The 13,884-nt window shown below is 46.8% G+C and overlaps 2 protein-coding genes across 3 annotated transcripts; one reads left to right on the top strand and one right to left on the bottom strand.

The window, feature by feature from the left end:
- The first annotated feature begins 142 nt into the window (after positions 1 to 142).
- Positions 143 to 9,840, top strand: parpbp (PARP1 binding protein). Of its 2 annotated transcripts, none has more exons than XM_011613249.2 (11): positions 143 to 215; positions 450 to 605; positions 1,153 to 1,389; positions 1,498 to 1,599; positions 2,251 to 2,421; positions 2,515 to 2,669; positions 4,806 to 4,992; positions 5,129 to 5,310; positions 5,951 to 6,032; positions 8,507 to 8,696; positions 9,207 to 9,840. In XM_011613249.2, exons 2-11 carry the CDS (start codon positions 456 to 458, stop codon positions 9,494 to 9,496), a joined length of 1,746 nt encoding a protein of 581 aa, XP_011611551.2. In that variant the 5' UTR covers positions 143 to 215; positions 450 to 455; the 3' UTR covers positions 9,497 to 9,840. The 2 variants fall into 2 exon arrangements, with proteins under 2 accessions (XP_011611551.2, XP_029681422.1); XM_029825562.1 differs by having other exon boundaries at positions 211 to 344.
- Positions 9,841 to 10,095: 255 nt separating this feature from the next.
- Positions 10,096 to 13,276, bottom strand: pmch (pro-melanin-concentrating hormone). Its single transcript, XM_029825563.1, has 3 exons — positions 11,889 to 13,276; positions 10,391 to 10,517; positions 10,096 to 10,314 (listed from the first exon to the last, which is right to left on the bottom strand). The coding sequence occupies exons 1-3, from the start codon at positions 12,102 to 12,104 to the stop codon at positions 10,259 to 10,261; spliced, it is 399 nt and encodes a 132-aa protein (XP_029681423.1). The 5' UTR covers positions 12,105 to 13,276; the 3' UTR covers positions 10,096 to 10,258.
- Between the last annotated feature and the right edge of the window lie 608 nt (positions 13,277 to 13,884).

The raw sequence follows: 13,884 nt of genomic DNA, 5'->3' as shown, positions 1-13,884 counted from the left end.
CATATAACCGTGTATTAATGTTGAAAAATATAATCTAACTCTCTACCTCGTCAAAATTAAATGTAAGTGAAACAGTAAATATGTTTCTAACCGGACCTCTGCCATCGTATTCTATATAAACACGATTGGGCGAGACAGCGATAACGTCATCGGGAATTTAAAAATTTCAAACCGCTGTGTCTGCGGAAGAGCTGTGACCTACTACAACATTGAAGGTTTGCTATGTTAAATGATCATATTCTTTGATATTGGCCAGCCACATGTCAAATATACAGTTGGCATGTGTGCATTTTGTGAAATTGCAAAGAAATCTATTATAAAATAAACACGTTAGGTTTTAATCGGTAAGTATTAAGACTTGCTGGATAATGACAAAGAAATCTAAATGATTTGACGAGTTCAGGGTTTTTAAATATTTCAATTGCCCCTTCATTTTATTTTATTTTTAGGAGGAAATGGAGTCTTTGGTGGATGGAATGAAGGTGATGGTCAAGGTTTTCAGGAGAGAATGCTCCAGGGTGTTCCACTCAGAGAGGACCACCATTCATGGGGCTGATCATATGCTGATGGTGCTGCAACTGGCCATGGCAGAGGTTAATAAAAAGGTAATAATCTACTTCATTATGTGATGAAAATTAGAAAATGCTTATTGTGTTAAAGTCCAGTTGCATAATAAAACCTAAACAAATACTGTAAGGCCTGTATATTACTCACAGACTGGGAAAATTCAATTAGTCACAGCAGAAAAGGGCAGATACACGACATATGCACACTATCATTATCTCTTATATACCTCTTACATACTGTGTTTATAAAGCATTTTGTTTTAAGAGAAGGAGCCTCTGTTATTTTTAATGTGGAGAAAAAAATAGAAACAATAGGGTGAAGGCGAAGCAAATACGGTAAGTCGAGACAAGGTACTTTTCAGTTGGTTATTCAACAGAACATTAAAGAGGCTTTATGGAGCCTGGCTCACATCATCGCCACTTAATTGACCCACCAGTTTGATTGTCATCAGGTCTTTAATTGATGACATTACTGCACGTTTTATAAGTGGACCGCTCGTCACTTTTTAAACTTGGTCTGATGGCTTCCAGGCTGTCGGTAATTACGGTGACCGTTCTTTCCATGTTGTTTCTGTGGCTGTGACAGCATGGTGGAGAATTCAAAGTGGCTCTGAGTGATGTCTTGATGGCCTGGAAACACTTACTGCTAGACAAACTTCACCTGCCACCCCCCAGCTTTGCACGCTTGGAGAACTATGATCTCATCCTGGAGACGTACAAATCCTTCCTGCGACGCTCCAACACTGTGGATCTGGTGGATATCTTCTCCATGTACACACAGCTGAGGGATGTTGACAACGACCCGGAGGAGCCCATAAGCCCGGTGAGCAGGGTCAGGGTCAGAAACCCATCTGTGGTTGACGCAATTGTCTGCTGAGTAACAGATCAATGGGTTTATCTCACTAATCGCTTGTTTTATTCTTTTGCCAAGGTCCATCTGTTTGAGTTTTTAGCAAACAGTGAGGTTTCACCGCTTCCAGAGCTCTCTGTTCCATCAACACCATCAAGTCAAAGCAAGTCCAGGATCTCACAGGTAGGCCCGGTCCTTCTCCCATAAATAAAATACGCCACGTGTGTTAGAGCCCACCATAAACCAGACGCTCATTCTCTTTCTCCAGTCACACACAAAGTTTACCTAGGAAGAATGAGTTTTCTCCCGCTGGCAGTAATCTACACATTTACTTTCCCAGTCGACTTAATTTCTGTCTGGAGTCCATCCTGTTCTTATTGACAGGAACGTTAGCTTATGTCACCTAGAATGAGGAATACAGCGTGAATTCACTTACCAGACAAATGTCTTAAACACAACACAAAGCGTGGCCGGACAAGAGCTCATGTAACCTCCCTTCACTGCACTTTTCTTTAACTTTCAGATTTATGAGCTTCTCGCGGTGGCTTCTGCTGCTCTACCAGCTCAAGTCATGTAAACGCTGGACTTTTAATTCATACTGCCAGTTGTGTTTTTCCAGTAACACTACAATAATTTGGATGTGACAGGATCACCCTGTAGGAATAATGCTAAGCTAAATGAAAAGAGAGTTGTTGTTCAATAGAAAATATCGGTTTATATCTCTAGACCCAAATTTCAGTGATTTGTACCCTGAAAATTTGATGTCTGAATTTTTGTCAGGTACAGGTTTGCTCATTATGGGTGTTTAATGTCATTCTGTTGATTATTTTTAAGGTGAAAGCAGCAGTTCGGAGGGTTTTCTGCTCCTATCTGACTTTGCTGGTGAACTCAAAGAATGACATGGCCTTGGCCTTGTCCCTGGACGTCCCCAGCCGCTGTCTTGGACGTCAGGCTTTCACTGATATTAAGCATGCGGCACACAAGAGCAACACTTCTCTCTTCTTGGTAACTAACACACAACATCCCTGTGACTCATTCACACGTTTCATCACTGTAAAACAACAATATGAATCATATTTTCTATTTTTCTGCTGGCAGGCCGTGACGTCTTTTGTGAGGGTCCTACACCTTGGAGGGAAAGGCTACGCGCCAGCAGAATCTGACCCACTCCGGAAACATGTCAAAGGCCTGTCTGACTTTGTCCACTTTTTAGACAACCTGGAGGAAATATTGGGGGAGATTACAGACCCAAGGTAAACAGCACAGCTTAATGCTACCACTCAGTCGCTGTCTGACAACATTAAACTGCCTCTGAGCATTTACAGCTACTTCTATCACAAGAAGACAGCAAAGCCCATGAACCCCTATTAGCTTTGAGCCAAAAAACATACCAATGAATGGCAAATTAAACATCTTTTTATTCTTTATTGTATTTTTTAACGAGTAACTAAACCCCTGGATTTTGGCTGATGTGCATTTTGGTTGAAACTTTAAAAATCGCCTTGGTTATGGGCGGGGCTTCTGGAGCAGTTAAGACACACCCAGCCCCTCTCCAACAGTGATTTTGGGGTTCAATTACTTTAAAATTTTCAATCAGGCCTCAATGCATCTGAAAATCACTCATATTGTGCAGATTCAGAGAGGTTTATACCACACAGCTCTGTTAGCTAACTATGCAAAAGTGAGAAGAGGATTAGCTTTGCATCGAAAGAAGAGAAAAACGTATATTACATTACGTTTCAACATATATTACAGTCATTCCTGATTTCCAGGTGCAAGCAAGTTAATTTCGTTTTTCCATTTCCACTTCCTAGTTGATGAGCATTGCTCTTGCACTTCTACCAAACTTTAGTAACTTTATTACCACATATTTAGTAACGATCATTTTGGTTCAAAAAGCCTGATAGTTGCCAAAGGAAGTCTGCTAGCCAGGGCTAATCCTACATAAGATGCTGCCGACACTAATGCACGCATTAGTCTTTTTTCTGCGTGTGAAAGGGAGTTTTGCTGTGATTAATTCTAAGAATATTTCCAGGCTGATGTATTAGCCCGTGTGCTGAAATCCCACCTGTGATCATTAAAATCCACCTGTTATTTCCTTCAAATATCTGTAATGACTTCCACCTAAGCTGCTCATGATAACATTTGGATTGCTAAAGCATGTTGTTCCCTGCAACATCAAAGACTTGGAGATCTTGCTTTGATGACTAATCATCAGGCCTTGAGCTCCACAGATCATTTCTTCATAGCATTACAGATTATTTCTGAAGTCAAGGCATTTGGCACCACAACAGAAGTGGTTATCAGAAATGATTTGGCTGTCTGGTCGTGAGGGCGGGCCCCGGAGCGCCCTTTGTTGCGCTCCCAGTGGGCGACGTCAGCTTCCCTCGGCCAAGCCATAACAACACAAGGTGATGTTTGCGTAGCCGTGGATGTGGGTTCCCAGTCGGGCCAGACTGAAGAGACCCTGATGAACTCGGCCAGCACGTGTCTTTCAACAGGCAGTGCCGTTCGGCTCTCAGCGGAGTGCTGTTTTTCCTCATGCAAACACCTTCTGTGGAGAGTTCAGGGCCCCTTTTTCATTCGACATCTGTTTTCTCAAATGATTCTGTTACCCTGCGCGCTCACATCAGGGCCGGACCTCCGCCTCTCCACCTTGCTGCGATCTTTTTCTTGAACGCTTCAGCGCACTTGACTGCTGCAAACTCTCATGTGGAATGTGGAAGTCCGCCATTTGAATTTGAGCTCTGACAATAAAATCTTTAATTATGGTTGCGAAGAGGGTCAAACGCTCATCTCCAGGGCAATTTACCGGATCGAAGAGTTTTCTGATGTTTGATATGTAGAAAATTTAAAGAAAATTGGTAGCTAAACAGAAGCACATGTCAATATAATAAATGTGCGTTATTTGCCTCGTACAAGTGGAAAAGTGGAAGTAAAAAATAGCAGAAGTGAAATGTACGGCCCAGACATCGTGAAATAAAGAGGAAAATCCTGCAGTTTGTCTCCTGACAGTCAGCGGATGTAAGCTGTGACATGCCCTCAGTGACTTTAACAGGGAGTTTGGAGCAAAAGTGTTGACGTTGGCGAGCGGCATCGGAGTGAACTACAACGGGTTGTTAGCACCAGAACAATTACTCCCCGCTTTTAGTCTGTGCAGGATTAATTAAGAGCGAAGCTGCTGTATGTCTTCTGAAGAAGAGGAAGGTTCTGGGTTTCACTTTGGAGGGGAGACCTGTTCCTGACTGCAAATATTGGCTGAACCATTGAAAAGTGTTAATTTTAGGCAAATAAAATCTAGTTGTCTGCATGTTCCGCTGAAGGAAAAAGAAGTCCTGTCCAAAACAAATGAGTTTCCCCCACAAACTCTCACTGCTTTCGTTTTTCAGCGCGTGTGGATCCAAGCTGGTGGCGGCCATCAGGGCGGCGCTGGTGAAGGGACGCGGCAGCGGCGACGCGGTTCTCGCCGCAGCCGATGAGACGGCCCAGGAGCTGAAGGAGAGGATCTGCCAGCTGCACCACATCCAGAAACAGAACGGCGCTAACGGCGGCATGATAGGGATAAGCCCTGCCAGGGTAATTACGGCCTGCTCTGGTCCGAACATCCCTATAGTTAAAGTGCATTTACTATATGTGACTTGGTGTTGAGGAGATCCATTTTTCTTTAGTGCTTGAAGTGTTTCTGTGATTAGTTATTGAGTTTTCTGTGTAGCCAAAGGCGTATGCGATCAATCACGCCACTGCGATTGGAGGCCGGGACACTGTGAAGGTGCTGATGGCTCTTCTAGATGAGGAAGCTCTGTCGCCTCCATGTCTGAACAAGGCCGACCTGCTGTCTGAGGACCAGCCCGTTGTCAGTGGAGGCGAGGCCAACAGCTTCCTCGCGCTGTTCAGGTGAAAATATTCACTCTGACCAAGAGTTCAGTCAAATGAGATGGGGCTTTGTGTTCCAGTGCTGCCATTTCATAGCTTCTCGATCAATCTGTATCAAAATGTTGTCACATTAGCATCCAAACTTCAAAGGTTTCTGAAAAACTGACAGCGTGCTAGTGTGCTAAAATAAGATGGTATCTTTTCGCCTCTTCGCATGGCTGATCATTTAGAGCTAATGTTGAGATTTGTCTGGTTCTGTGATCAAGCATCAGTTCCAATCTCAGCCTGCTGATCTAAAATCTTGTGACAATGTGACTCTTCTGTATGTAAAATATGGAAATAATTCAGCAATTAACTTTGCTGGCAATAAATGTTGCTGAGTTGTTGCATTAGCATAGCTCAAATCAGGAAGCCCAGCTCTTTGCTAAGAACAATACTCCCACGCTAACCCAGATAATTCAAACATCTGATATAAAGATGTTTAAAAAACCATGACTAGCTGTGGTCAAGAATGTGCATGCATAGAAAACCCCAGAAGCGGGTCAACCAGACTCTTACATGCTGCTTAAAGCTTTTTTAGAAGCCATTATTTTTGGTCGGTGCGACCGTGCAGCCTTCCAGCTGATTTATAAACCTCTCGCCTTTGCCTCTCACCATGCAGATCCCCTGAAGTGTCTACTGGAGCTTCTCCAGAACCTCTGAAGAACCGCATCCAGAGCCGGAGAGACCTGCTCAAACCCAAGGTAACACGGGCCCCTTCATCCAAGAGCACCAAGTCCAAACCATCAGTTATTTCAAATCGAATCAGATGTACAAACATTGAAAATAACGTCTTTACATCCTGTAATTTCTCCCTGGTATTATATTATTTATTTTGTTAGCCGAGTCGCACATCTTAACTGACTTCCACTGTTCCCGTTTGCACAGCTGTGTTTTAGCTCTTGCTGGTGGTTTTGAGGGTGATGTTTAAATCTGTGGCGTAAAATGACTTATTTGTAGGGGCTTCAAACCATTAACCAGTCCTGATGATAAGTCATCGGATTGTCAGGGCTTCAGTTCTGACTACGCTGCAGAATACTGCAGATCTGATGATGCTCGCGTCCTCTGGTTGCGTCGGTTTTAGTCAGCTTCTAATTCATATTTGAGATGGTTCTACATTAATTCTTTAGTTGAAAAAAATAGTTTGCCCTGTTGTTTCACGCAGCCCTCATGAGGTCCTCTGAGACAGGTTGCACGCAGCCCAAAATTGCAGAGTCACTCCTTCACACGGGCACATAGCGGTGACCCGGCTGGTCTTATTTTGCAGGTAGGGCCGAGGTGGCTGTGCCGGGCGCGCACGTGTGCTAAACGCATTTCGTGAAATGGCTCCTTTATTTGATTGGGCTAGCAGATGTCATCTCAGCTCCCCACAATTGCTGGCTGCCTTCCTGTTTTCAGTACGTCGTAATGGTCCCTGGGCAGCTCACCGCTTCCTGAACTCCTGAGCGGAAGCTTTCTGCTTCAATTTCACTTTGAAGACGCCATATCGTCCCGCGTAATTCGACCGGCGAGGGAAAACGCGAAAGGTTATCTTTTCCCGATTCCGTCGCTGCGCCGACGTCAGCGGGAACCGGCGGAGGTGAGCAGAGTCTTTTTGCCCGCGCGTGTGACCTCGTGTGACAAAGACATTTAGATGTCGGTTTGCTGTTGCTCCTCTGGTGCCAAAACTGCCATTTTGGCTTTTTTTATTTTTAAAAAAAAATTGAAATCCGATGCACCTGTTCATTTCCCCGGTTCCTCGGACGACTGATAACTTTAGATCCAGATCCACCTGATGTGGGTTTGGTGTTCTGCTTTAAGCAGTTTGCATTATTGTTATTATTTTTCTGCAGATTTGGATCAGGTTTCCTGCATTATTTGGGTCCCAGCCAGCAAAGAATTATGTAAGCTCTGGTTGTGGGCCAGTGTTCTGCACCCAGATCAGTTTTCGACAATGCAGAACCAGAATAAACAGACTGGAGCGTGACCCAAAGTTCAACTCCTGGATCCAGACTCATTTGTCTGTTAAATGTCCACAGATTGGGTCGAACGGATTCGCATCTGGATTCAGGTTTGCGTTGACCAGCACATCTTGAATTCGGATCAGCTGACTCCCGTCTGGTCCCGCGCTGAAAAAGAAAAAGAGAACAACCTTTTCAAAGTTTACTCCTCGACGTCCCCTGAGCCGGCGGGGGCTGCCGAAGCCTCGCCGAAGTTCCACAGGAGCGTCGAACCCTCCTTCGGTCAGGTGCCGCGCGGAGGTCGTTTCAGGACGGCCCCCCTCAGAGGGAGGGGGACATTCTGTGCAACACGGCGCAGCACCTGTTGTAATTGGATTAGACGTCCTCTGTCACACATGGTTTGGCCGTGTTCATTCTTCCGCGGGCCCCCGTTGTTCCTGCGGCGTTTCAGATACGCAGGTGACCAGCGGCGGCGCGCGGCCCTCGTTATCGGAGCCGGCTGCATTCTTAGGGTCGCTGTTGTTTTAGGCGCTCTTTTGAGAAGTTCTTTTCAAAAGCGCAGAAGCTTTGATCCCTTTGTGCCGCGCGGACCCACCCAGCTTTGCTCGCTCTAGTTTTTCCCTCAGATTTCTCCTCCCCACTCTGGCCTGCTGGCATAAAGGGTGAAATCCTTGGATTGTGATAATCCCGAGCAAGCGTAGATCAAACGGTAGATGAAAAGCCGTGGATCTGAGTGCCCCGGGGCCAGGATTGTAGACTAGAGCGTCCTGCACTTTGTTATATAATTAACTAGGTTGTCCAAAAAAAAAAAAAGGCCCTTTCTTAGTAGATTGCCATGTGATGACTTTTAAGACAGATGTTCACAGTTCCAAAAGGCAGATTCCTAAAATTAGACACATTTCCCTGAAATATTCCTTTAAAATATTAAAACCAACCTCAATATGTTCATCATATGGGTGTGTTTTTTTGACACTCGTACACGTTCAACTCGCTGGGATTTGTGTTTAACCCGAGCGGTGTCCTCAGAGAGCAGCTCGGGCTCACGGTGAAAATGTGCAGGAGTTGGAAGCACTTCTTGAACTTTGAGTGTGAGGGGTTATTTTTGTTCCAAACACCAAACTCTGAGCCAGAAACCATATTTTAAAGGCCAAAACCCTACTGCTGAGTCATCGATACCGATCGTCCGCCATCATCGTTCGGTATCAGTTGGACTGAGGTCTGGTTTCTGTTGACTGCAGGCCAAAAGCGGAATCATTCGCTCCCAGTTTGCGTGCACATACAAAGATGAACCGCTGCCGCTCAACCGTGTGTTGGAGTTCCCCAGCAGCAGCCAGGTTCCTACCTGCCGACACCCGGCGCCCAAAGGCAAAATCGCAGCAGCTGTGGATGAGGAGGAGCGGCGTTCTGATGCGGAGGAGGGAAACGCAGGTACGGATTCAACTTTTAACTTTTACGGCTCCTCGGCGGCCTTTAAATGTAACTCAGCGCACGCTTGAGAAAGCTCACAAAACGCAGGTGGTGCAGCGTTCCCTTTCTGCTGGGACTGATTCGTTTCCTCTGACGCCACGCCGCTGGACTGAGGCCCAGGCACACCTCTGAGCTCCAACCTTGAACCCTTCTCAGTCACAGTCCTGGGACTGGTGCTCACCACCAGCTATTAAATGTACAGTATCCCCATTCTGTAAAGCCTGCCCACACCCTCATCTGTAGTAAACCCCAAAAGCACATGCACTCATAGATTTTTTTATTTTTTTAATTTTTTTCTTTCTCCCACGAAACTTTGTGGAAATTCAGTCTCAGCTGTACGTATTAGCTTGGATGACAAACGTTAAAATTCAGCTCCAAAGGAAAAGCGCTAATGTCAGCATTTTCGTCACAGCATTTCCCCTTTTTTCTATCAACCTGTCACACTTTTGCCCTTTTTTCTTTCCACCTCAGCCCTCCGAGCCAAGCCTTCCTCCGCGCATCCAAAGACGGAGCGGAACCCTGCGCCACAAGGAGCCGCTCTCGGGCAAAGAAGCGGAAATGCCCCAGACCGAAGTGCCAGCGCGGGCGTTCGCAAACAAAGCAAGAGCCACAAGAGGAAACTTGGGGACTCTGAACAACATGGCGGATGCGAAAACGAGCCGCCGCAGAAGAAACAGCCAGTCAAGCCAGGCAGCAAGGCCCAGACCAGGAAGAAGCTCATCGCCGGGCAGGGGAAGCTAACCAGCTTTTTCAGGGTTTAAGTGCAGATTGTGGGGCTATGAGGTTTATTACGTTTTTAACATGAGAACAGTATTTGTGCGCTTTTTTGCCTTTTGTAATACTACCTTTAGCCTCTAGGTGTGGAAACAATGCCTACAAATGGAGCAGGGCATCCTTTCTTGTAGATTTTTGAGCACTTACTCCGTGCATGGATATATTTATTCTTTATTTTTTCTGCCTGCCTATAATGTGGCATTTGTTGTAAATCAATGCATCACTTATATCAGATCTTGCACTGCTTATGTATATAGTTTATACTGAACACTTGCCCTGTAAATCTGAATTCCAGAGCTGTGTTGTGTTTAATAAAGCCTTTATCTTTTCCACATCTTCCTCTTTTACAGCGACATATTTAGCTTGGACGCGTAGGGAGAGATCTTCACTGCATGTTCCCAACAGATCGCAGCAGCACGAGAGATGCTGAGTCGAGCATAAATCCTACATTCCGGCGTGATCGATCAGTGGTTCACCCCATCGGCTCTCATGTTTTTCAAATTCATGCTCATTCTGACTCAAATGGTAGGAAACAGACATCTAAACCCGAATGAAAGAGAATGCGAGGGGAAAACAACATAATCTGTGGTTTTGTCTGCGTGTGTACGTTTAATGAAGGAAAATCTACTTGGGAGACAGAATTCCAGCTTTAATGATGATCTCGTTTGTGAGATTCCGTGTGTTGGAGGCATCCGAGGAGAGAATTTACAGATGAATTCATGATTCGTGCAGCGTCTTGGTGTTTGGGCTCAGACCTCTACTTCCCAGCAGGGTCGGTAGACTCGTCCCACCATGCACCGCAGTACTGGGAGCACAAACACCCGATTAGCAACGTTTGGAAGTCTCCGCCTCTTTTCCGGCTCCGATTTACAGATACTCACTGTCGAGGTCGGCGTTTCTGCGCTCAAGGGTCAGACCGTCTTCCGTGGGGACGTTCTGGTCTGTGAGCAGATGAGGGCTCCTCAAAAAGGCCGGGCTCTGTCCGTGGAAACCCTTCAGCCTCGGGTCCTGAAAGACAGCGTAGATGCGTGATCATGCGTGACCACACACGCGGCCCTACACGGATGATCTGGGGCCGTTTCACTCGCAGCACAGGTGCTGGACCCGAACGTCCCTCCCCGCTCCAAACCACAGCAACCCCAAATGGAAGAAATGTGTTTTCCCTGTTTTTACTACATCGCCGTGGCTTCTTTTGTTCCGCTGCCCCGGTTCACTCATCTGGTTTTGCAGCTCCATCATGGCCGCCTGTTCTCCATTACCGCAAAGATAACCACCATGTTCAGGGGCCACGGGAGGCGTATTAACTCCGGACACGTCGCAGCCAAATCTTCAGTGGGACTCCATTAAACTATGTCCAGGTTTGTGACCCTTTGACCTCTGTCATTGTCATAGAATCGCCTGATAGTTCCTGAGAGAGTTCTCATGAAGTCACCGAATCGAGTCACAAGGCTCTGCTCAAACAGACCAGGACCTGGGAATCTGGGAAAAACAAATCCAGCCTGATATTCAAATTCATCGGACCCTCAAAAACAAACCTGTTAAACCCAAACATCTGGGTCGGGTGAACCACGAGCCACGGTTCAGGAGGACCGATCGCAAAATCCGATCTATTTGCATGAAAAATTGCTGAGTTTTCTGGAATTACACTTTGTTTTAAGGACGAACACCCACAAATACTCAACTCCTCCGGCAGCCGGCACTCTGCTCGGATTATTTAGTCAGATTATTTATTATTCGTGTCAAACGCCGACCATTTGGACTCATTATCTGCGCACTTTAACGACTCCTGGCATCTCCTCCCACCGCCGATATTGGGCGAACGCGGAGGATACCGCCGTCACACCATCAGCTAGCTCATTGCATGTTTGCTGCCTGGAGATGGACCCCCAGCCAAAAACATCCTGCCTGAATAAACAACAATCCCCCCCATGACTCTTCACTCTTGTTTGCAGCACAAATGGAGCACCTTGATTTATTATCAAGCTTCAAGTGTTGAAAAACTGGATTCAGATATTGAGCAGCAGCGTGTCTTTCCAGTAACAGTCTCCCCATTAAGTATAATCCTGAGACCTCACTCTTCGCTATTGACTTTGGAGGAACTTTCCCTTAAAACAAAGCCCCAGTGAAAACTGCTCCCAGTACAATCTGGGGATTATGACAAACGCTGTTGATATTTAAAATGTAATTCCCTCTCCCTTATATTAGAAACGAGAGCAGACTCAGAATTACGCTGGGTGAACAGAACTAGCGAGTAATATTTCATGTGACAAATGGTTATGAGGTTTGGAACCGCGGCCTGGATGTCAAAAAAATCTCTCTGCCGAGTAAAAATAAACCAGCAGAGAGGCCTGATTGTAATAAATCAAAGGTGGCGCTTACGGAGACGACGATGATTTTGGACCTTCCGTCTCTCGGGCTGCTACCCTGGACGTCCATTCGCCTGTAGACGGGGGGGACCACGGCGGGCTCGTCTCCAAGTAGCAGTCCCAGGCCCTCGTCTTCTATTTTGGCGGCAGGCATGGCGACGGTGACCGAGCGGCTGCTCAGCCCAGAGAAGAGCACGAGCGTGTAGAGGAAGGAGCTGGCGGAGATCATGGTATCTTCAGCGTCTGGTGCCTCTTTTGAACTGATGCCACCAGAACTTCGGCCATCTTATATACCCGAGGGAGAGAACGTGTCCTCGAAATCCAATTACGGAATATAAAAAAGCGGATCGGCCCCACAGCTGTGAGCCTATCGCGGAAGGTCAAAGGTCACGGCGAATGTTAGCTGTTGTTTGGGAAATATCTGTTGTCGGTTTCGAATGTGATGCGTTTGAGTAGGTGACGCTTGCGAGGCCGGGGTCAACGGGACACGCCAGAGGTCAAAGGGCAGGATTTAACAGTGGATCTTTGGATGAAACCAGCAGGTGACGGGAGTCTGGCTGTGGCTGGTGAAGGAGGCGCATGCAGAGGTCAGGGCAGCTGATTTTTTCTGAAAGGCATCATGACTATAAAGAAAAATCCAATTTGTTAAGGTCAGGAGCATAAACTAAAGTCCCCCTCAGAGAGGAAATGATGACAACGGCTGTGTTTTAGAAACTTTAAAGGACTGATTCTGTGGTTCTCTGGTCAAATTTATTAGCATTCTGGCTTAGCATTTACACAAAAAAACTGTTGTTCTGGAGAAAGGGGCTTCTTAGTAGCCAACTATCCAAAGGCAGCGTTTCACTGTGGACTTTAGAGATGCTGATAAGCAGCTTTTCGCTCAACGCAGCCACCTCAGTTGACCAGAGTTAACTTTCTGACATTTTTGAAACGCTATCAGTCCTCCACTGCAACTTCCAGCAGAAGAGGAGGGGGAAAAAGAAACATTCCCATTTCCTAAAACGTCAAAGTAATCATGTAAAGTGGAATTTGATATGCTCCGTGATCAAGCGTTTGAAGCGTTTGATGGACGCGCACACACACCGAGGTGGCAATCATCATTTGACGATAAAAGGCCGAGGCGAGCGAGAACCAAAGCGCTCTGGTGTTGACACAGCTCCTCGCAGGTTTACCTTATTAACATCACAGGAGCCGTAGCGCAGAGGACGGAGAAGCAGAACTTGAATAATAGCTATTGAACTCGGCTGAAGTGATTTTACTTGGAGCGGTCGGCCTTTATTTTGTAAGTATTATTGTTGGAGGGATGAGACTTCTACTGAAGGACTGAACTTGTCCACAGGGGCACGGCCGTTCCAGCAGAAGCACAACTGAACTTGTGAGCTCGGTGCTCTGTTGTTCTAACCTTTCTCGCTCCCTTTCTGATAATCGCTCCCTCCCTCCCTTTTCCAACCCCACTCCCCCCCCCCAAATTTCTCCTGCACTGATGGACCGAGGCATGCGGCGGGCAAAATCCACCTGATCCAGGAGGCTCCGCGCTGCGCCGCACCTGCGGGGAAGATTCAGCCGACGCGGCGAGCGCGCTGTCGCCTCCTCCTGCGCCGGGTTCGAAGAAATCATTAGCTGCGACTGTCTAACAAGGAGCATTAGCGAAAAAAGCCAAAGAGCTTTTATGAGGACCAGATGGGTGTCCGCAAACATTCTGTCCTAAATCTTTTCCACAAGGCAGCTCATCAGCTCAGCGACTCCGCTCGGGTTTACCGAGCGGCTGTCTGCGCGGCGTGGTGTTTGCGCTTAAACGCGTCCGTATTCCGGGTTCGATGCCCGCCCCGGGAGGAAGCTGCCGGGCGGTTTCCTCATCTGCCCTGTCAGCTGCTTGCATCACCTGCCGGTCGCCAGCGCCGCCCGCAGCTTTGTGCGTAAACGAGACCTCAGAAGTCCGGCCTCTATGACATCAGCACAAGCATTGTTTTATAATCCCCCGAGGGCCTACAGATTATTTCCCCCAGCCT

Source organism: Takifugu rubripes, chromosome 18 (genome assembly GCF_901000725.2).
Source record: "Takifugu rubripes chromosome 18, fTakRub1.2, whole genome shotgun sequence".
Lineage (NCBI taxonomy): Eukaryota > Metazoa > Chordata > Actinopteri > Tetraodontiformes > Tetraodontidae > Takifugu > Takifugu rubripes.
This window is presented reverse-complemented; position numbering and strand designations above follow the sequence as displayed.

Coding starts and splice junctions, on each gene's coding strand:
- parpbp (XM_011613249.2), top strand. CDS start 456: ATGGAGTCTTTGGTGGATGGAATGAAGGTGATGGTCAAGGTTTTCAGG. Junction 1,390..1,497: donor CGGAGGAGCCCATAAGCCCG/GTGAGCAGGGTC, acceptor TCTTTTGCCAAG/GTCCATCTGTTTGAGTTTTT. Junction 2,422..2,514: donor GCAACACTTCTCTCTTCTTG/GTAACTAACACA, acceptor TTCTGCTGGCAG/GCCGTGACGTCTTTTGTGAG.
- pmch (XM_029825563.1), bottom strand. CDS start 12,104: ATGATCTCCGCCAGCTCCTTCCTCTACACGCTCGTGCTCTTCTCTGGG. Junction 10,518..11,888: donor CCAAAATCATCGTCGTCTCC/GTAAGCGCCACC, acceptor GCTGTCTTTCAG/GACCCGAGGCTGAAGGGTTT. Junction 10,315..10,390: donor CAGAAACGCCGACCTCGACA/GTGAGTATCTGT, acceptor TTGTGCTCCCAG/TACTGCGGTGCATGGTGGGA.